Below are 23,652 nucleotides of genomic sequence, written 5' to 3' on the forward strand. Positions count from 1 at the left end.
AGCGGGGACGCGGGGGGACGAACAGGGGAGCTTGCACCGCCTGAGGGTGAGGAGGCGCCGCCGGGTTCAGGTTGGGGGGGTTCTCTGGGGGTGGACCCACACGTGGCCGCTTTGGATCCGTCACAGGCTCCAGGAGTGGGCCCACCCTCTTCCCTGAATTATCTGAGAGAAGAAGAAAAGAGACCATCATGAACAAGCACCTCTATGATGCCTCCACCCCCTCCAGAGCAAACACAGGAAACTCTCCCAAAACTACCGCTGCTGCCAGCTCGTCTGAATAAATAAAGGTTAGAAGAGGAAACGGTGCAGAGGAAGAGTAACGCTGCTGCAGAGCTACGTTCTCCTGCCAGGGACGTCACTCACTACTTCTACATGAGCCAGAAACAGAGCGGAGACCATGAACCTCCTGGTCGCTCACCTGCACACTTCTTGCTCAGCTCGGCTTCACCTTCCTTCTGGATCTCCTGGATAATTCGCTCATCGTCTTGCTGCAGAAACACAAACAGAGAAGTTGCTGCTTTTCCAACAACATTGAGGCAAAACGTGTTTAATCACACACGCAATGTGGCGGCAGCATGAAAACACACTGAGCAGTACGTCACGGATACGACATGCAGCATCCAACAAACCTCCACCAGGGCTTCTACACAGAGGAACAAGCTGTGGGGAGATGATGCACAGTCAGGATGTGAAACGTGTTTCTAGAGTTGATGTGCAGAGTTGTGTGAAAGACACTGAGTTTGTTGCAAAAATGAAAATGTCTTTTATAAAGGTAACACCTGTGGGCTAGTTTTCTGGCCTTAGATGGCTCATCGCGTCTAAGACGTTATGGAGTTGTGTCTACTGTCAGCCGTCGTCGTGCTGCTTCCACAGAGGTACAAGACTAACCAAGTGTAAACTGATAAACGAGGCCACGGTGAGGAAACGTACGACAGGAGCAACATGTGTGTGGCTCAGATGCTAACAGCCCCTCTGACAGCTTCAAGCTACCATTAGCACAAAGTCAGAAAGCAGGAGAAGGAAACAGAGGAGAGCACATGCAAAGACACCACGACACGCAGACAAAGCTGATGAGCGACGGTCGCACCGTGGGATCCGTCCAGAGGGAGCACTTGCGGCAGTGGCGGCAGGGCGCGCCAGGAGAGCGGGCGTGCTGGCAGAAGTGGTTGTAGCCGGTGATGGGCTCTCGGCAGAGGTAGCACATGAAGCTGCCGCAGCGGCACGACATCCGGTTGCAGCCCTCCGACTTGACCAGGCCCGTCCCACACTTGACACACTTCCTGACGCGAGCTGCCGTCATGCGCTCCTCACTGCAGAAACACACAGAATAGAGTCAGGAGAGGATTAAAAACAGAACATAGAGACGTGTTCAGATCATCCAGTGAGCTTCAACTGCATCACACACTGGTTTTGATTACATAAAAATGTAAAGTACATGTTGTAAACTAGCAGGTTGTGACCCCGTAACAGTCAGTAACAGGAAGTGGAATGAAAATAAAAGGCAGCGTATCACTGGGGTCCATCTGATCAGAGGGAAGAGCTTTAAATAACCCACAGCTTCATGGTAGACCACATTAAAAGTGACAAACTGTGACACCAAGAGACCAAACATTGTGCATTCATACACAGGTGCAGCTCAAAAAATAATGAATGTAATTTAATTCAAAACCGTAAACTTTCAAGTATCCTACATTCATTACACATAAAGTTAAATATTCCAGTTTTCCAACATGAGCTCATTGGATCAGCATTAAGGCGTAACACCAACTTCTACAGACAGCATCCAAGAAAAACAAACCTAACCTGCTCTTAGCTGCAATATTAAACTTTGCTAATGTAAATAAATGAATAACTGATGTATACTGGGAGCACACTGTTTAGTCACATAAGACCAGGACTGTGATGATACGGAGCTACGTGAACGTGTCGGGGAACTTTACAGAAGCACCATGAATATCCTGGCTGAGAAGATGAACCCAGACGCTTGGCGGAGGAATATTCTAGCAGAATGATCTGAAGCAGATCTGCAAAGTCCCCTCAGAGTTCCTAAAGAAGGAAAAGGTGAAAACCGTGACCTGGACGTGCACCACCTGACTTTGGATTTTTAAGGGGAAAGGTTGAGAAACACGACCACTCAGGCTAAGAGCAGAAGAAAAATAGTCTCTACAGAACGGCAGAACGTCTCCTCAGACAGTTATGCAAAAGAAGGAAACTTAAATATGTCATTGCATGGAGTTGGACCTGTCCAGGTGAACCTGCCTTCACCCTGAGTCAGCTGGGATAGACTCCAGCCCCCCATGACCCTGGTGAGGATTAAGCGGTGTAGAGATGATGGATGGATGGATGGATGGATGGAGTTCCTGCTGTGGCTCCTGTGTTTATAAAACAGTAAATCTCAACACTCTCTCTTGACACAGACCTCATGAGTCTGGACCATCACGCCTTTAGACGGATCTGTGTTTAGTATGAGGCTGTATTTATGAATCCACTGACGCTCATCATGAACGTCTTAACATGATAATAAACATCTGTATCTACAGGTTCTGTTCTGCCTCCATATTCAGGACTACCAGCACCTGTTGGTTTCAGACCAAACCACCCAGCCTGGAGCGGCCTATTGTCACTGCTGTGATTCTGTCCTGTTACAACCATCAAACCCTGACCCACTGATCCGTCTGCCGGGCCGCTTCCTGCCTCTTTCAGCACCAGGAAGTAAAACGATACGTGACCGCCTCAAAACAGGAAGTACTGCCTCTGAGCCCGCTGTGCGACGGGAAGCAGCCGGCCTCTCCGCTTCCTGGAGTCTCGTCCGGGAAAATAAGTGGTTCAGGCAGCATCCTTTCAGAGCCAGATGTGAAACCTGGGAAACGACCAGGGCCTGGGATCCGAGTGGGCACCAAGAATGCTCAAGGGTTAAAAAAAATGTAAAAAGCTTCTGAGACTTTAAAATGACAGTAACAGGAGTGTTTCTGGTGTCGACTCGATGAGGAAAATCACCAGTCAGTGTGGTGACGAGTGTAAATCACAGCGGACGGAGCAGAGGACGGAACACCACCTCTGAGATGTGACGTTCAGAAGGTGGGCTTCCTCTATGCTCTTCTATATTTAGTGTTTCTGTGCTTTTTTAGGGTTCAATAAGATAAACAAAAAAGAACTAAAGTGTTTAATAAAATCCGTATGCTAGGGATCCAGAGTGTGACCATCTGGGTGAGAAAGACAATAGATGAAAAAATCTGAAACACCAACAGTGTTATTGGTCACACCTGATGGTTAGCAGGTCTGTCTACTGTGCTCATGGAGATAAAAGCCTTTTTTTTTTTTTTAGTATTTCCAGACTAATTTCAGCTCATACAGCTGTCTGAGGCTTCTGTGTGCACAGCTCCTGCACGTGACACATTCAGGGAACATCCGTAAACTGTAGCTTCATGGGTAAACTGCAGCCTTCACTGATGCATGTGAGGCATCAGGAGGACGTCTGATGAACTGTTGTGTCTACTGATAGTTTACATGTGACGCGTTTCAGATGTAGCTTCAAAAACACGCTGGGTTTCATGTTCCCACGCTAAGCTGCATGAATGTGTGCATGCACATCGATCACACTGCGCCACCCACAACCGCGAGCAAACGGTCAATTTGTGGTAAACAGCTCGGCGTGATCAAACAGCCGACAGTCTGCGTTGCAGAGCGCGGCCAAAGCACGACGGGGCTTTCACTCTAAGAGAATCAACGTTTAATCGATGTTAGAAAAGGATAATGTCTCAGAGAAATGTGTCTGGTGTTGTGGCAGGTGCATCGTTTGCTTTCCAGGCAGTCAGATATTCTAATATCATCTACGACTGCACATAACAGAGCCTCAGAAGAGCTTCCTGTGACTAACTTGAAGTCCCAGATCATCCTTGTGAAGAACACGCTAAAAATGTGATTCCTGCTTACAGCCATTTAAATAATGTGTCAGGAAATGACCTACATGTGTGGGAGCTGACAAGACAGGTCAAGCTTTAATGTTCTTGGCACCAAAAGGCACAGAGAGAACCTAAAGGAAAAGGTGTACCTGAGTGAGTGAGTCAGAGGCCTGTGTGTGATCATGAGCAGGTTGTGGCTCAGTGATGGTCTGATAAACGGTGTGTGTGACCCACTTACAAGACCACCCTCATGCGGATCTCGTCCCTCTCCAGGACCTGCTCGCAGGTCTTCCCCACATGCTGCTTCCACTGGACGTGGCACTTTCTGCAGCTCTCCTAGAAAAACACAGAAGAAGGGAGAAGATGAGGGATGTGGCAGGAGAAAGAAAAGAAGGAGGACGCTAGCAGAGTTTCATTAGCATCTGCTCAGAGCACTTAGTGACCGATTCAAGATTCAAGCAGTTTATTGTCTTGTGACACAAACCAGGGAAATGATCCTCCTTAACCAAATGACACAACATGTAGAAGTGTGTAAAAACAAAAGCTAAATAAAAAATAAGCAGATTTAAACTGACAGCAGCAGTGGTCGTCATGTGCACTGTGTGAACCGGGTTTGCATGAAGCGACCAACAGCAGCATAAAGTGATTACAGTCGTATAAAGTTCACACTGCAGCGAGGTCAGCAGTTATACATTACGCCATCGAACAGCAAGATTAGGTAGAGCAACGCCACCCTGATCAAGATTATCCCACATTTCTACCTATCCATCCATCCATCCATCCTCCGCTATCCATTACTGCTGACGAGTGCTGCAGCAGGAGCAGCATCCCTCCACAGTCTGCTCTATATGCTGCTGGTGCTGCCACTGCAGGGACTCAGACTTGCACAGACACACTTAGGTGTGGCTCGCCCTGCAAACGTGTGTGTGAGTGCAGCGCCAAAATGCTTGCCACTCACTGCTTAGTTGCCTAGTAACAACTCCATGAACTCCATCCTCCTGCAGCCTCCCTCGTCTCGTCAGCCTTCAGCCGATGTTGGGCTGAAGCACATGTGGGGCAGACGATTCACACACGTTTGCTTCGGGGCTGCCTTCCTTCCTGCCTTGCTTACCCTTACCCACGGATCTCCATAAATATTTGAACCGCTCATCTAATATTGACGAGCGGGGCGTATGACAGCTGATGCAGCACCGTATGATCCATATCTCCGACCCTTAACCTCACGGAACAGCCTGCATTAGTCAGGAACACACCCTCCAACCTCCAGCCCAGCACTTCTACCGCTGTGTGTGGCGGCTGCTGTTTCTGTATGTCGGCTTCCACAGTATTCACCGTGTGTGTGTGTGTGTGTGTGTGTGTGTGTGTGTGTGTGCACAAGGTCAGCCAGAGGGTGGCGAACTGGGCTGGAGAAGCCAGACTTTCTGCTGGCATTTGGCCTCTCTGATGGCACACTAAAAACCCTGAGAGGCAAATATTGGACACAGTTTAACAGCTTCAAGCGAGAGGAGACTTTTCTGAAACAAATTAAATGCAAACAGATGGAAACTAGACAACAAGCATTCTAAACATTTAGCAGTTTAGGATTCGTAGGGAGTATCTGAGCTGAGAGATGCGTGAAACAGTCGAGTGTGTCTGACGAGATGAAAGCATGAAGAGAATATACGCTCTGGTCTGTTATTTCAGCTAAAACAGGGTGTTTGGAGAGAAAAAGCAGAGCCAAGGTGTGCAGATTTGGACTGAGGTGCAGGAAACAACAGATCACACAAAAGACGGTGAAGGACTGGAGTGAAAATGTGGGGAATGACGCCCTCTAGTGGTAGCAAAGAGCCCAGGAAGCAGGAGGGCAGCTAGAGGAGAGTGTTCGACTGTCTGGAACCTGTTTGAAAGCAGGAACACACCTGAGCTCTTATAGCCCGGCTAAAAATACAGCCGCTGACGTCACAGTCAAACCTTGTACTGGGCGTGTCGGCCCCACCTCCGGATGCTTTTTGTTTGTTTGGTTTTAATAAACTTGGCGGAACTGTGTCAAAGGTTGCACAGACGCAGAACTTCATGATGACTGAATGGCAGCTGGTTGAACGACTCTGATTGGCTGCGCTCCAGTAACCGTATTACCATGATACACACCGGGCCAAACAAATACTTCTCAAAACACAGGACAGCGAATGCAAAAGGTTTCCCTCGTACATGTGGTCAGACGCTGCTGTTTGCCTTCCTGGACGCTCTGACCAACCATTACAGACGCTCATACAGACGCTCAGACAACACGGACCGCTAACAGCTAACAGCTAACAGCTAACAGTCAAAGTCTAAGGCAGTTTCATGACAAACTCCAGCGTCCTGATCGTGTGCATACGGCCTGAAGCGGTGTGTACTCTGTGAGAGCAGCTGTAATGTGTACTTAAAGTAAAACGTGTTTTTAAAAAGTGTGTGAGCCTTCGTCTTTTTAGTCTCCACATTTATTCCTCATTCATTTCTTCTTCCAGCCTGTTCTAACTTGTTCCAGCTGCATTCTCGGCGCTCCTTTCCGTTAAGCTCTTTCCTCCTTTCTCATCTCCCTTTCAGCTCCATCTCCATTCATGTCTTGCTCTTTCTCCTCTGGATGCTCGGTGTTACCAGGACGGCCGGTGCCGACCCTACAGTCTGATGAGGATTGTGGAAATGATCACTTTATCTAAATATATATGAGAAGATGTGGCTGATAGCAGATGTTCCTGTCGTCTGTAGGTTCTAGTCTTCCTTCATAAACAGCCGTCTGCGACTTCAGGTGCATTTAACAACAGATCTAACGATAGGTTGGTGTGCTATGCTTTTACCACAGTGGGCGCCTGTGGATGTTTCTGACAGGTTGTGACTTTCCTCTTTTTACAGGATATAGCAGCTGGTTCCAGATCAGGCTGTAGCTCCACGTCAATGATCCGTCTTGAGGTGTGACGAGCACCGTGGTGGGACACAGTGAGGGAGAACGTCTCTCTGTGTTTGTCACCATCATCAGAACGGACTCTTTCTATAACAAGCATTTGTTTTAAGCAGCGTTTCTTTTCCTCCCTCCCAGACGTAACACGGAGGAGCATTGTTGAGATGAGACTGTTGTAAATACCAACGAGCTGGAAGTTCAGCTGCAGCGTGCATCTATAAGGTCGAGACTCATGTTGCCCTCACGTGGACTGAAACCTTACCTAATGCCAGACAGTGCTACGAGATCCTCTGATAGTCTGATTAGCAAGTAGCATACTATTACATGATTTTCACCCTTACACACCTGAACTACTGTCGGCTACACTGGCCTGCAGACGCATTTCACAAGATGTGGTGTTTCAAGCTTTTTCAGTAAAAGCAGGGAATAAAAAGACGGATGCAGACAGAGGGACGGATGCAGACAGAGGGACGGATCATCCTGCTGTAGGACTCGTGGTATGTTTTTAGCTGCAACGTGCACGTTTGCCGATTAGAATGTAAACACGTATTGTCTACGTATTTGTGAATCATTCATGTTAGATATCTGTAAAGATTTAATGAAGCATGTGCAAAGTCAGTCTCAGAACGTCTAAATACACACGACAGTGATCACAAACCAGTCTGTGTCTCCTTATTTGACAGACATCTATTCATTTTCCTGTTATCTCTGACGTCTCTAACCCAGTGAACAAAACTAAGACCTCTTTGGTGGCGTCTCTGTAGGAAAAACCCTGCAGCTGTCCTGCTTCATCAGTGGTTATGACTGAACTAAAGGGAAAATAAATGGATGAACGACATGATTGGAAAAACAGTAATGAACAGATTGTGGTCAGTTGGATGTCAATGCACTGTAATCATTTTGGCCACTTCCTTCTCTCTTCTTTTTCTGGATAAATCAAATTCAAAGGTGATGCATCCCTTCCCCACTGACTGATACGGTTCTTTGTCATGTCATAAATATTCCCAGTGACCCTCTGGGAGCTGTTCTCAGTATTAGTAAGATGGATTTAGCTGTTAATACAGAACGATGAGCTCTGATGGGTCATGCAGAGACGGTATGAGCTGTGCAGTTTGCTTTCTGTATGAGCACTGGTCCCCTTAATGTTGTCCTTTATCAGGAAAGTTGGGGCCGAATGCATCAACAAACTGTCATTAATGTACATTTGTGTAGCTCTGTTGAATCAGTTTAGCGATGGAGCTTGTACTGTATTTCCATCAGGGGATCCCCACACTCTGCTCTCTAATGCCAGCCTGCCAAAACCTTGGTGCCACCCCATGTAAAATGTTCTGCTCCTCCGAATCGCTCTGTCTTCCTCTCTCTTCTTCCTCGTCATGTAGCTGCAGCAGCCCTTATAAGGCAGTGCAGGCTGCTTGCAGAGCCTCTGATTGGGGGGCTTGCATCAAGTGTGTGCACGAGTGTGGTTTTTTTTTGTGGGGAGGTGGCTTTTGCTGCAGTCAAACCTGAGTGCACATCACAAGGCAGGGAGGAAGAGATGTGTGTACCTGACATGGCAACAGATGCATGCTTTGGCAGAATTCATGAGATTTGCAGCAGAGGCCAAGTAGAGCAGCACTCACAGATTCACGCTCAGCCCATGCTGCACCGTGGTAGCCTTCTGGTGGCCTACATATCACATTCCTCTGCTTTTTACGAAACAATCACACGCAGGCCAGGAACAAACGTCCACATTACCACATGTGGAATACATTAACGCTCGCTGCTGTGCATGTACATGAGTGTGTGTGTGGGTCAGACGGAGGCAGTGGAGAGGGGCAGGAGGCCGGGGTGGGGGGGGAAGGGAGGAGAATCTGGGTCAAATTTGATCTGAACCACATTTGAAATGTAGGAGGAAGTGTGTCCAACCAGTGAGAGACCAGTGTGAGGGGAGTGGACGGCGTGGCAGCCAATGAGGCAGCAGGATGCAGGGAGGTAGGTGGGCTTCCAGAAGTGTGTCAGTTACATAATGAAGCCCCTCCCCGGGCTCAGACGGAGCGGGCGGTGGGGCCAACTGTACAACAACTGTCCTCGACTGCGCTGATGGGAAATATGATTAAAATATATATACCAGGGTTATTCATCTACTCAGGGTTGCTATGGCTGCACGTGTCAGAAGAAAATACTCCTACATAGAGGCCCACATCATCTGACAAACTGCTCATGAACTGTGATAATGTCAGACCTGAACATGCACGGGTCAGCTGTTTTATTTACCAGTTTAATGAAATAATCATAATTATTAATATGATTGATTCAGTTCAAAGCACACTAGCATGCCCGACAGTTTAAACACCCTCTCCAGTGAAAATCACGCTTTGTTTTTTCTACCTTTTAACACGTACATACATACATATGGTGATCATGAGTGCAACATAAAGTCATCGCCACGGCCGAGCATTTCCAGCTGTGGAGGGGTGGGTGCAGAAAGAGACGACTTCATAGATTTACACATTCCAGAGGAGGCAACCACGAGTTCAATCTAACTTAAATCTAACTTAAACATGCCAGTTAGCTTAATGTACCAGCGAGCTAGCTCACTAAAGTAGGCCTGTGTGTGTTATTTAACAGAACAATGTACATTTGGTTGTTAAACTAAACAAACTCTCTGTGCTGCTCTTCTATCACAGCCATTTGCACATCTGACTGATAAAAGAGAACGGATCTGCAAGGAGGATTTTGTGGTGAAATATTGATGTTCACAACTTGCTGCGTTTTACTCACTGACCAGCTGCAGTTAGTCTGGAGTTCGTTGTCCTAATGAGAGGAGTGAGCACATATTTTACTCATTGTTGTAATTATTAGGACTGAGGGGATGCCGACGCTTGCATCCTTGGTTCAGCTCTGCCCCAAGTCGTTGTTTTAAAGAAATACACAAAGTGTTGTTTCCTCGTTAGCAGAAGGGTAACGAGGTGCAGCCAGACTACACTGCAGTACAGAACGGTCTGGCTGCACCTGGCAGCCGGTAAAGAGAGCGACGGAAAATCTGGCACATGCTAATAGTAAAACATGAACCATCTGTCTCCAGACTCCATTTTCCAACAACAGTCTCACCAAACATCCTGATTCTTACACACATTAAGGAAGAAGGAACTTTTTGCATCACTGACAAAAACCCCGCCATGACCAGTTCCCTTTTTAAACTCCTAAATATTCAAGAAAGACGAGTACAACAGCTCCAACACATCGGCTCCTAATGTTGACCCAAATCAGTGTTTGTCGGTCATCACAGTGCAGATGAGCAACAGAACAGAACAGAACCAAAGACGTCTGTAGCCTGTCGGACTTTCTAGGTGTGTACAAGCGTGTAATGGGGCGCAGCTGCATGAACACGTTGCAGGGCGGCCACTGTGAAGCTCTGGCTCCACCTACAGGCTCATGGAGGGAATTACAGCATCTCAAGACTCCACACTAAACTTTTCCACCAGGAACACCGGCGCTCTCTGTGGAAAAGTTTAGAAGCACCATGAAAAACAACGTGCAAATATCTGGAACTACAACTGAAGAGCAATGCCACCGGTTGTGGAATGTAACCGAGTACATTTACTCAAGTACTGTACTGTTAAAAACACTATTCACAAGTTGCTTTGGTGGTAGATCTGTTCACACAAATGGTCTGAGACTCTGTGTGGGTTTACATCCACACATTTACATCTGAATGACGTGTCAGAGTAAAAACTAAACTTTACTGCAACACTGGAGACTATCTCAGGAGTCGGCTGGTATTAAATAAGCTCCTGCAAAAATACAGCATCGGTACTACTGTGTAGAAAATATTTACACCTAAATCAAAGTGGACACCGCTCATACTACTGTGAACATGGCCGCAGAGTTATAATGTGTTTAATACGGAGCTGCAATACAACGAACACTTATTGGATTCATGTGAAATGTCAGAGAATCGACAAAAATCCAAACCCAGTCCTGAACATAGGGTTTTGAAACAGTTTGTTTAGTCCGACAACTTGAAAATACCCAGTTACAGTGATATAAAACACAGAAAGGGAAGTGAATTTAGCACCTGAGAAGATCAAACTGATTTAGTGAAAATGCATTTCAGCAAAATTTTAAAACATGGGCTAAACTTTAACTGATCTATTTAGGAGTTGTGACACGCTCCCATCTCTTCCTGTCTTCCAGAGGATGTAGAGATAAATGAGTGAAGAAGTGAGCGTGAGATGTTTACAAGTGCAGAACTTTGTGCTCGTGTGGTGAGCGTGAGCCTGTAGATGACTGTGTGTTTGTTTTCTACCAAATAATGAAGATTTCTGACTGGAACTCTGGCGACAGCTTGAGCAGACAAAGAGCGTCGCCTCCCCCTGCATTCCTCAGACGGTGGGAGGAGGGCCAGAAATAAACAGAGAGGAGACAGAGGTGATGACCTCGCCAGATGTAATTGTTCATCATCTCCAAAAGCTGCTCTTCAATCTTTTCTCACTCACTGGGGTTCATCGGTCTCATGTCGAGGCTGCGCTCACATGAGTTATGCTGAAGTGGACGCTGCTGCTGCTGCACGCAGGACGTACAGTCGTGATGCAGTTAATTATTCATGCTGCCTCCTCTTGAATTCAAATTAAGATCTGATTTATCTTTTGTACAGAAGGTTTGGTCACATGAAACCATCAGAGGATGAAAACACCAAGTATAAACCATGTTAATGTGTGTTTGAGTGAGAACATATTCTGTCACTAACGTGGTTTGTCGAGGCAACGCAGTGGGAATACAAAAGCATTGTTTCCCCAGAATGCGCTAAACAAATACAGAGCAGCACTGACCTTGCGGCACCGCGGGTTGGGGCAGCTGAACAGAGACACGTCTTTGTCCAGCAAGGCGGGGAAGTTGCAAAATGGACATCTGCAAAGGTAGGAGAGGAAGCAGAGTAAAGGAGTGAAGGTGATGCAGCTGTGTACAACACAACAGACAAACGGATCTCAGTGTGAGGACACAGAGCCATTATGGCAGCTCCCTGATGAGTGTGCAGATTCCCTTTATACCAAGAGGAGAGCGAACCCACATGTCCACTGAGTGGACGGTACATTCAAACAGACTGGGACCGCCACAGAAGTCAGAACATTAGATGACTAATTAACTTCAGCAGCTAAAATGTACGAACACTGCACGGATGCAGAAGGCCTGAAAATAAAGCTACACAGACAGATAGGAATGCACATGTTGAACAGTTTTCTTAACGGACAGCCAATCAGTCAATCAGTAACTGATTATTGTTCAGTGGTTGAACAGTGGACCTTCCTGCTGTCCTGGTTTTCTACACCTGTAACAGGAGAGCTGTGGCTACAGGCCAGTGACCACCACAGAAGACTTTGTCATGGCGGCCCACTGCTCGCTACACCCCCACAGCGCCCTCTGCTGGCCAACAAGGACTGAATGTAGTCTAAGTACATCTACTACGTACTTAGACATGCATCCTTTGTCCTCTGCCTCATCACTTCATACAGTTTAATGGATAGATGAATAACGGCAATAATCGATTAATCACTAAAATTAGCTAGCTAATTAGATAGATAGAATATTAAGTTCTAGGTACAAGAGAAGAACTGCAACTAGAGTCTCTCATTACTGGTTTTGCTGATGATTTCTCAACCAAAACATTCTGTCTATGGTCACACTTATATAAACCTTTTAACCTTAGCTAGGTGGAGCTGCTATGCTAGGTGCTCGCCTGCTATTGGCAGTGACATGTGCCCAGTGTCGGACCCGAGGACACATGGACGGGTCAGCGGTTGAACTGTCTGCCTTGCAATTACTGGGCTTGAGTCACAGCCACATTATGTAAAGAGAGTCTATTTTCAGGGCATATTAAAACTCTTAATCCAGCTGAATTACAGGCAGACGGCTGTGATATCCACACACACCAACACTCACCTCACTAGCTCGTCAGCGCAGGTGGCAGCGACCGCCTCCTCCGCCTGCCTCTCGTAGTATTTACACAGTATGTTCTCTGGTAGGACCTTCTCCAGCTCACACACAGGGTAGGAGCACGGGCAGCCGCCCTCCATGCAGCTCAGCTCCAGCTGCAACACGAACACACAGCCACTCACGTGAGCAAATACAAATGTTTGTCTGCAGCCACCTTCAGCTGACTGAACTCAGACTGCATCCACACCAGACGCATAACTTCTGCCATGTGTAGCATCTACGGCTGAATATTGTTTGTGTTTCAATGATCCGACTCGATTCCAGTTTGATTTTCTGATTCTTTACGGGGCAGGCGGTTCGAGTTACTACAAGCATGAAATCCTCTTTCTACATGAATGAATGATGTTCCTGATGATACGTACATGCTTTTATGTTTGATATAACTGAAGACTGCATGAGGACTTCATGGACAAATGAGCTGAACGGGGACTTTTTATTGCATTTCAACCACATGCTGCCACTTCTCTGACACATTCCTTCACTTAGGAAACGTTCTATTATCACACTCTAGAAGTCCTGCTTTAAAAAGCCCTACTTATCGAATGTGAGCAGAAACACAGAGCTAGATAACATAACAGCACCTCTCTTATGGTTTATATCTGCTTCAGCTACTTTAATAATAACCAAACCTGTGTTTCGTAGCAGCTAAATTCAAGCGATTGCTACGAGACGATCACACAACCTGAGCTCTTCACCTGCTGATCGAGCAGCTCAGCAGCTGAGTGTCTGAACAGAGCATAATGGAGCGCTCATGATTTATTAAGACATGAGGAGATAGCAGGACATGCAGGCGTCCTGCTGGGAAACGGTGCTGACTCTTGTTTTAGTTTGGAAACTCTGGGCTCGTGTTTTAGTCCGTATGAACCCAAGACTTCAGGAAACTCTGACGCGGACAACCGTGTTTACGTTCTGACGGGGTTCTAACGGTGACGACGTGTCCTTCCCTGATTTGTCGCGCTCAGAAGAAAACAAAGACGTATTGATTAACAGCGGTTAGTTCAACACGGCTGATGAACAACAGGCTCTGCTGACCTCACCGTCTCTGCTGTACTTCTGACATGAGGCTAACTTTCCTGTCTGGCTTCAGATGGTTGTGCATTAGTGTGGATATAGCCTCACCCACAGAAACACACACAACGGTGACGCATATAACCGACACCTTACCAGGAACCGGATGTACTACAGGCCTGGACTACATTAGGTTGGACAGAGGCAACCTAAAACCTGGAAACTCTATTTTATATGTCTAACTAAAAGAGCTGTCACACAGTTAAAACCCTCCACTGTTGCTTCAACAGCACCGTCCCTGAATGACAAATATCCTTTTTTATGTTAGCAAAGTATGTAAATCTCTCTGCAGAGGATTAAATTAAATATATGCACATTGATAACAAGCTAAAATGTAAAGACAATTACTCTGTCATAGAGAACCACAAAGTTCACCTCCTTCCCGGCTGATATCTGAACTTGTTAGGGCAGCATTCAGATGTGTTTCCCTGCTCATCACATTGTGCAGCCATCCTCCAGCTCAGAAGGACACGGTCATGGTAGTTGCCAGGCAACATTAGCATTCAAACTCTACTCCAGTGCGATGAAAGCGGCGGCTGTGTGTCCGTACCTTCCCAGAGCCGAACACTGCCTCCTGAGCGTATTTGACCAGGCACTCTTTGCAGAACAGGTGACCGTCCGAACACTGTGTCATCTTCTCAAACGCAAACTCCCCGTAGCAGCAGCCACACTCGATCAGCTGACCGTCCTGGAGGAAGAACCAGACAAAGACGTGTTTCATCTCTTCATAAAACTGGTCCTCATGGTGCTTAAAAGAGGTTAGGAGAGTAAAACAAGCCTAAAAGGATGTTAGTCCAGGACATGTTCTAGTAGAAACTGGCTTTAAAGGGTTTAAACATTTCACAAATTAAACTAAGTTGTTTGAATACGTGGGACTCTGGATCCCTGTTATTCTGAGTGTAATCAGCATAAACCATGAAGCTGAGTTAATGTACAGTCTATCCAGCACCATCCTCGTCACATGATGTGGAATAAGAACAACAACTTCTACACATGCAGTCTTTTGTAAAAACCAGTGGCGACTACTCATTTATTCATCAACATGAACTGCCAATAAGACGTCGTGTTACGAGTTAGACGCATCAGGAAACATCATTTTATATTATAACACACACAAAGAAGTCATTTCTAGAAAAAACAACCACATCAGGTTTAGTCACATTGAATAGAAGGACACTTTTTTAGCACAATAACCATATACACTGCTCATAAAAAATAAAATACGGGAACCATTAATCATCCCAGTATGACACCAGTTCAACTAAACTCCTGGGATATTGATGGGATCAGTTAGGGAGTGATTGTGAATCCCCCCTCAGTGGGTTCATACTTTTGGTTCCAACTGTCCATCCTTATATGATTTAAGTGTGTCCTTACACAGCGTATGAATCCTTATGAAGGGGACACCAGACTGCACTGAAGAAATGAAAACTTATAACTGTTGGCCTGAAAAGGAGTTTTTGGGTAAGTAAATAAAAAATGTTCTGTTGTGCTGCAAACAACATCAAAGTAGTTATTCCAGCCGCCTTCACTACGTCTGTCGTGTAAAGTTGGTCTCATTTCAAAAGTTTGGTTGACAAAACTTAAAGTTATAGGATTGAGGCTGGAGCTTATGCATCAGCGAAGAACGGGGTCTCCAGCTCACATCTACAGGGGCCACATCTCCACTTTCAAATTCACGCTTGAGCGGCCATTTGTCCTGTTCTCGTGTCCTGTGTGGATTTTATCTCCTTATAGGCGAGTATGTTATTGGAGCAGTGTGTTGAAACTCCAGCTTTGTGATTGATTGTGAGCTGATTCGCGGTTATGTAGCTTTAGTATTTCTGTTGGTTTAATAAGGCATGGTCATTACTGACATGTTAGCCACCTTGGACTTTAGCTAGCTAGCTAGGACGCAAGTAGGAAACGAGGCGCCCCTTCATGGACGTTTTCTGAACACAAAATAATAAGTTGGCACAACTTTTGTTTTTCAGAATTCTTAGTTTGTGTAACTAAAACATTTAAGCTACATTACACATGAACAATGTAAAAGTAAAATGTTTAGTTGGCCTCAAAACCCCAAAATCCAGCGCAGACAGTTGCCTTGAAATGTTGAGTTCACACAACTGTTTTGTTTCTACAGTGTGGCTCGAGTATTCGTGGTTCCTACCTTCTTATATTCATCCTCATTGACTTGCAGAGCCAGAAGAAAGTCCTCATGCTGGAGACACAGAAAGAGGCTGGTAAACATGTGCACAAAGAAAGTGGGAAACAAAAGGCAAGTCTCCACCTCAGAAAACAATAGACTGTAAAAACGGGACTCCTGAGGACTACCGTGTGTCCCACTGCTGTGACTCTCCTACAGTAGGTGTAAAGTTCCAGGGCTGGATCAGGACCAGAGCCACGCTGTCCAGTACATGACCTCCAGCTATTTCAGTGCCTCATTGGTCAGACATTCACAATGGTGTGACTTTCAGAGTCTAGTGTTTGGAATCTGAACAGCCAAACCTTAGCCTCAAAAATCCTCCGTTCAACATGAAGCGCGATGCAGGTTTACTGCTCGTCAGGATAAAACAGACGCTGCACAGAAGTGATTCTTAATCTGTTCATAAGCATGCGTCATGCTACTTAAACTGAGGTTTTTTTACACTAATGTTGAGCTATTCAGATGTAAAGGCTGTAAAATGTTTGTTTGATGATCCTGACAGTTAGATTCTTATAAACCAGACACGTTTCAGCAGCCATATCATGACTTTAGTGTCGTTGCAGGGCGTTTGTGCGTCTACCTCTGCCCATTCCTTGGCCTTCTGCTGGTAGAACGACAGCTCCTTCTGCACAGATGCCTCCAGATTGCTGTACGTCCGGCAGTAACGTCGGTCGTTCTCCAGGAAATACATCCTTTTTTCAAACTTCAGCGAACCTGGTGGACAAAGAAGGACTCTAGTGAGCGAGAGAGACTGCATGTATTAAATCATGAGCCCTTCCACAGCACACGGATAAAACAGAAACCAAAGACAAAAAAGGTTTCCTTCCCATGATGCATCTGCAGCTCCATAAAACTCATTTACTAAATCCTGTGTGAACTGAAGAATAGCAGAAAGACTTTATCAACAACGACTCACTTGTGAAACTTAACTTTAAGTGTGCACAGAAACAAAACCTACAACATGCACAACTAGTACGTAGACCTGGTCTGTCACAGTCAGACCATCAGCGCTGTGTAACCTGGTCTAGCTGCACCTCATCCTTCGTCTGCTGGCCTGTTTGTGTTACTTTAAATCAGCCGTAATCCTCTTAGGCGGTGCTAAGCGATGAGGTCCCTTAAATAGTGACAGGGGAATATTTTGATGGAACATGCATGCAGGCAGGTGAACAGTGTGACTGTAAAAACTGCAGAGCTGCTTATTTGCACGATCCTAATCTCCATCAGAACGTTTTCAGTGTGGCAGGCTGCTGCTTGGGGGCTGCTGCTTCCTGTAGTGACGAGTATTTTTGAAAAACACATAGGTAGTGGGAGGGGAGAGTGAGATGTGCAGCTAACAGAAGGTTGTTCGCAAAGTCTCCATTTGATGAGGCGTACTCATGTATACCTATAGAATGCATGTGCAGGGGCAGAGATGATAGCACCTATCTGGACCTGCAACAAGGAGGAAGTGAGAAAGTTAGCTTACCATGCTCAAAATGGAAATCTATGTAGCAGCGCTCCGATGAAGTCCTGCTCCGTCTTCTCTTTCCTGATGGGTCGCCTGATTCCTGCCACTTCTTCAGAGCTTCACATAAGGCCTGGAAGCAAGGAAGCGAATGGGGGAATCAAAGAGGCAGTTGGAAACGAGAACAGGTAAATAGAGAACGGGGAGAACTGAAGTGGCATTCCTGAGATGCTTACCTTGCGTGTGATTGCATAGTGTCCCTTCAGGGCATTAAGGGCCCATTTGATATCCTGACAGCTGAGCATCCTGAAATCTGCCATGAGCAAGTCGGCGGCCTGCATCACAACTTCTGGTCCCACAGTTCCCAGCTTGGTATAATCGAACAAGTCCTCAGTCACCTGAAAAAGCAACAACGCAGGCAACAACGTCAATGTCAGCAAGAACTTGTACGCATAAATCTGAGTTTCATTCACCTTGTTTAACTGGTTTGAAGATACAAAACAAATGCATAAGACACAGATTTTAAACCAAACAGCATGAACCCTAAAAACGACCAGGAGGTTGGAACGGCCTGTTAGCTTCACAACCAATCACCAGAGTTACACCATTTAGCAGATCCAGAATCAAGAAAATAGTGTCACTGGATTTTCAACTGGGCAAATTGTGATACTCTATGAAACTAACTTTATTCTGTAAGTCTCATTTGAAAACACTGCCAAAAAAACACGTTTGCACAAACAAAAACTCTTTGGTGCAACCAACAGGCCTTTAGTAACTCAGCAGTCCTGTCAGAACTCTTTTTCATCTGAACTGGAATCAGGTGCAGGCTGTGTTCATATGGAGCAGATAGACAAAAATAAAAATGTAAATAGTGAAGTATCTACGGTATGAAGGGGTCAGCAGAGCTTTTTGCTAATAACACCTGCGTACTTTGCTTAACTGTTCTCTTTCTAAAGTTTACTCATGATGAGATCGCTAACGACCATCACCAGCTGCACTGCAGTACGTTACGACTGTAGCAGGAGAACAGACATGCTGCAGCTGTACGACCACAGCTTGTCCAGTCTGCAGGTTGGAAACATGAGAAAAGGAGGGTCAAGGTAGCAGAGATACAAATGACTACTTCCCTCAGAACTTTCAAAGTAAAATCAGAGTGAAAACAGGATGTAGAGACGTAAGATTTGGCCTCCAGCCTTGAGATCAAGTCAAGGCAACCATATGCTGGTGGGAGAACTGCGATTCCTATCCTGGACTGTGGTTCTGTATGATCGGTCAGATTGCTCGCTCCGATTCTCAACCAGCTTCCCAACTCTGTTCAACCACAGCACAAGGTCATAATGTGGTGACGAATACCAAACATAGCTGCATAACCAGAAACATGTCTGACCGGTGTACTCATGTAAGAAGGAAACGGTTTTCCAACTTTAATTTGCATACACACTTCACATAACTACTGACTGTGCTCGTGTCGTAGTAAAACACTGTAAACATTACCTTTACAAAACTGTATTAATTATGAACACAGCACCTCCTTTTACATGTTGTATGTTCTTGTGGGTCTGGCGGACACACACAAAGCCTCACCTCCGTCTGGGTGTCTCCAGGCTCCAGCAGGATGCTGGAGGGAGCTGCTGAGGCGGCTGCCGTCTCCCTCCGCGGATACTTCGGATTTTCTAACAGCAGGTTACAGATACTGGAAACAGAGTGCAGGGGAGCTGAATGAGAACGAGCTCGCACAGATTCAACCACACGCAACAGGCTTCAGAAGAAATGATTCAAGATAATGAATTATCCTCAGCGTTAATAACTGTACAATAAGTGAGACAGAACTACAGTCTAGCTTCTGGTTCACACTGAAAAAACACCATCTGATTAATTACACAATTAAATTAAGGGGACTAGACTCTTAAAACTGCAGCAGGAATCAAACCAGATTGGTTCTGTGAGCAGCACAGAGTTCGGCTCAGATGAGAGGCTGCAGGTCGGCGCTGTGATGCTTCAGACATACATGATGCATTTATACAGAACCCACTTCTATAGACAGTCACACAGAACACAGTAGAGGTACCATGGTTTCCTTATTCACTTATCAAAGTTCTGTTTGAGGCCAAGGAGGAAAAACGTCAACGTTTCTTACACATTCAAGTCTTTCACATTATTCTGGTGGATCAGTTCTGCTACATAGGCTTCCTGGACATCTGGGAGTAGATCCAACTGTGGAGGATACACAGAGAGTTCAATATATCGTCTGATTAGCCTCAGCTACAGCATCCACAAGTATTCTATTTAAACACATAGGTCAGAGGGCAGTGGTGTAAAGTAACTAAGTACATTTACTCAAGAAAGTGTTCAATGTGGGGGAACTTGTACTCGAGTATTTTAATACTTTGCTAACTTGTGCTCCTACTCTGCTGTAATTCAGATGTACATGTTGGACTTTTTCTTCTCTACATGTGCAAAACAACTTTAATTCCTACAGTACAGTAACGTGAGGTTTACTGAAGGACAACATCCAGGACTTCCTGCACTTCTGTCAGCGGGTCGGAGACAGGCCCAAGACTGTGGCTGCTGAAAGTGACCAATGAGAGGAGTGGACTTATCAACCACTGTCCTCTAAATTCAACCACATGTCTGAGCGAGTGCTGAACAGTAGCGAACACGTAGGCTCGGTTAAGCACTGGTCACATCGCCGTGCTCATCGGAGGGCGTTTTATGCACACAAAGCAGAAATGCTCTCTCACAAGGAGGGCTTTCCACTCCTGGTTCCTGTTCTGTGAGCTCGTATCATGTGTCTGGTTTCAATGTGCACGAGTTTCCAGAGAGACGTGATGTAAAACGTGAAAGAGGCAGAAAAGAAGAATGTAGTCTGAATGGATATGAGAGACAGCTGCCACACAGTTAAAGTCACTTCACTGATGACAGACAGGAAACAGCGACACTCACAGTTCAGGATGTGCAATACTTACAACACCAGAGATCAGGGTTCTGACGTGAGGCTGCTGCTCTGGTCTCCCTTGTGGCACAGAGGGTCCAGGTCTTGCATCCTCTATTCGGGGAATGTCCTCTGGTGCAGGAGGGACCGCGACCAGAGCAGGGGCTGGATTAACCCTTTCTAGGTTTGGGGCCAGAATGATGCGAGCCACCCCTCCGCCGTAGGAGGCTGGCGGGGCGGGAGCTGGAGGGTTAGAGTTCACATTAGGCACCCTGATGTTGAGGTTCCAGCGTGGTGGAATCGCACTGGGGCCACCAGCCTGTGGTGGAGGATTGGGAACAGCGTTCCCAGGCGGCTGGCTCCCCAGGATGATCCGGTGCCCTGCCTCTGGAGTACCGAGTCTCTCTGGGGCTGCAGCGATTAGAACTGCAGGGGGGATCACTGGTATGACCTGAAGGGCTTCCGGGGGCTGGACTGCGGGCTGGGCAGGAGCCTGGGCCAGGGGTTGGGGTTCAATCTGAATGAGATTGCCCTGCATTTGATTAAGGGAAATGTGCTGCGGCAGGTTCTGGGGGACGACCTGCAGCTGGGGCTGTGTTACCAGAGCAGAGGCCTGGATGCTAGGCTGCTGTGGAAGAACAACTATCTTCACCGCCTTCTCCTGGGTGACGTTGGGCTGCAGGGACGTGGTTCCAGTCAACTGGACCTGTGACGATGTACCGGGTTGAGGCTGCGTCTGTGTGTGAGACTGGGCATGTGCAGATGAAGTACTGGCCTGAGGATTGTCTTGTGTGAGACTACTTGTCGTAGCCTTTTCTTGAGTCTTAGATGAACCTGACACAGTCACTGCAGCAACACAAGTGTGCTGTGTGGCGCTGGCAGATGTACTCGCCTGGCGCTCCACTGCTAAGTGTGCTGACGAGCCGGCTTGTGGCTGTGGGAGTCCAGATGTGCTGGGCTGAGGTTGGACAAGTACTTGCACAAGCTGTCTGGATGAGATGGCATTAGCCTTGGCATTGGTGGAGGTAGATGGGGTGTGGACAGAAGAAACTGCATGAAGCTCCACATTTGTATGTGCTGACGTACCTTCCTGTTGCTGTGAGTTTGTGTTCAGTCTTGGCTGAGAGAGTGTGTGTGATGAAGGGCCAGGCTGTGGCAGTGTCTGTCCAGATGTGCTGGACTGCACTGTCTGTGTTCGTATGGCTGGTTGGGTGGCCTTGGTGGCCTTGGCATCTCTGGAGGTAGAGGGGGCAGAGCCATGGTCCCCTGAGGGAATCCCAGAGGTTAGGCTACTTTCACCTACGACTTGAATGAGGTTGTGCGAGGCCCCGCTCCACTTCGCTGCTGGACGAATCACATGTCTGCGTGCAGGAGTTAGTGGCTGAGAGAAAACACAGGAAGGAGACGAACACATGAACACATCAGGCTGCTTCTGTCACAACTTGCTGTTAACACTTCAGTTTCCGAAATCAGTACCAGTATCAGTAACTCGCCAGCTGCTCAACAGAAACAGGTTTTGTTCTCTAAAACGCTGCCTTTTAAATATGAAGAGGGAGGATTTAAACACAACCCTCAGTAACACGCATAGTAAAGGTTTATATTCACCTCCAGTATGCTGATATCGTCATCATCCGCATCATCTGGGACTAAAACAGGACTGCCAGGTACCAAAGTCACGGGCTCTTCGTCCGAGTCATCAGAAATAGTGATGAGCTCCCTCTGACGGGAACACGAGCCTGCACAGTAAGTTAGCATTAGCATTTAGTGGATGAAGGAGGAAAACAAAGAGTTGTATTGAATATCTACGACAGAGCGCATGGAAGAGACAAAAGCAGAAGAGAGATCATGATAACAGCCATTGCTGAAGTTTCATATGGGAATTCTTCGCTTGTCCGGATCCCCACATACCAACAACAACTAGCACATATCCATTATCCATCATCTCTACACCTTAACCCTCACCAGGGTCATGGGGGGCGGAGCCTATCCCAGCTGACTCAGGGTGAAGGCAGGTTCACCTGGACAGGTAACCAGTCTATCACAGGGCTACACTTAGAGACAGACAACCAAGCACACTCACATTCACACCTACGGACAATTTACAATCACCAATTAACCTCAGCATGTTTCTGGACTGTGGGAGGAAGCCGGAGAACCCGGAGAGAACCCACGCTGCACGGGGAGAACATGGAGACTCCACGCAGGAAGATCCCGGGTGTCCTCACCGGGACGCCATCCGGCGACCTTCTAGCTGTGAGGCCACGGTGCTAACCACTGAGCCACCTTACAGCCTGATATTAAACTCTGATTGTTGATAATACTTTGATTAGCTGCTCAGACCTACATTCAAACCACACTTTTTGTTATCAAAGCAACACCTGCGGTTGACATGAGGGTTTGGTGTCATCTAAACCGTTGCCGTCGTAGTCACATCTGGACGCACGCTACAAACTACCTGATCTGATGATTTGATCTTTACTGTGCGTTACGACACCGTGCCACCACATTGTGCAACGTGGCGCTACGATCAGTGCTGTCAGGCAGGAAAATGAGCAAACACACACTCTGATAGTGTGTCCCAGAGATGGCCAGAGATGGCTCTACTAACAGGGCTCATGCATGCGATCAAAACTGTGTGCAACAGAACACTTTTATTGGTTGCACTGGTGCAGCTGACCTTCAGTAGTTCAGTGTGTGTGTGCAGCCTGCTCTGAGAGATAAAATCACTCACTTTAACCACACGCCCTAAACTCTGGAATGCCTTATTTCTTTTTTCAAACCAACTGTTGGCCGCATACTGATCTGAGCCGTGTCCACTGCAGTGTCTGAGTGGAGACGAGACGCATGTGAGGCATTTAGGGAACCAAAGGAAACTGCAGCGTCTCCTCGTGCATGTCAAGCATTCAGGTAAGATCACTAAACTGTGGTGGCGTTTAGACGACGTCTGTCTATTGCAGCTTCAGAAAAACAACCTGGTCTACAATCTACCCCTCTAAAGGATGATCCTCTGCATGAAAATCAGGAACGTCCCACCACCACACGTAAATTCTCAACACAAGGGAGACAAAACCTGATCACTGCACTGCTGGGAACAGAGCTTTGGCTGCTGGAGCATGTTCCGTAATGACACGTTAAGAAAAGACCAAGAAACCAAACAACATAGTCATCCCTTATGTTGCAGGAGTTTCTGAAAAGCTCAGGAGGATCTTTAACAAACACAACAGTCCAGTA

At 46.6% G+C, this 23,652-nt stretch overlaps 1 protein-coding gene across 1 annotated transcript in view; it reads right to left on the reverse strand.

Moving 5' to 3' along the window:
• rnf216 (ring finger protein 216) overlaps positions 1-23,652 on the reverse strand; it is a 28,579-nt gene that overhangs the window by 590 nt on the left and 4,337 nt on the right. The window contains exons 2-16 of the mRNA XM_008292026.1: positions 22,027-22,157; positions 20,456-21,802; positions 19,627-19,703; positions 19,074-19,182; positions 17,726-17,887; positions 17,511-17,622; positions 16,626-16,759; positions 16,010-16,060; positions 14,411-14,548; positions 12,739-12,887; positions 11,631-11,709; positions 4,141-4,238; positions 1,088-1,310; positions 419-488; positions 11-162 (exon numbers count right to left, since the gene is read on the reverse strand). Of these exons, the coding sequence (XP_008290248.1) occupies positions 11-162; positions 419-488; positions 1,088-1,310; positions 4,141-4,238; positions 11,631-11,709; positions 12,739-12,887; positions 14,411-14,548; positions 16,010-16,060; positions 16,626-16,759; positions 17,511-17,622; positions 17,726-17,887; positions 19,074-19,182; positions 19,627-19,703; positions 20,456-21,802; positions 22,027-22,157 (3,032 nt within the window). The remainder of the gene's footprint in view (positions 1-10; positions 163-418; positions 489-1,087; positions 1,311-4,140; positions 4,239-11,630; positions 11,710-12,738; positions 12,888-14,410; positions 14,549-16,009; positions 16,061-16,625; positions 16,760-17,510; positions 17,623-17,725; positions 17,888-19,073; positions 19,183-19,626; positions 19,704-20,455; positions 21,803-22,026; positions 22,158-23,652) is intronic.

This window comes from Stegastes partitus, unplaced genomic scaffold (assembly GCF_000690725.1).
Source record: "Stegastes partitus isolate 25-593 unplaced genomic scaffold, Stegastes_partitus-1.0.2 Scaffold779, whole genome shotgun sequence".
Taxonomy (NCBI): Eukaryota; Metazoa; Chordata; class Actinopteri; family Pomacentridae; genus Stegastes; species Stegastes partitus.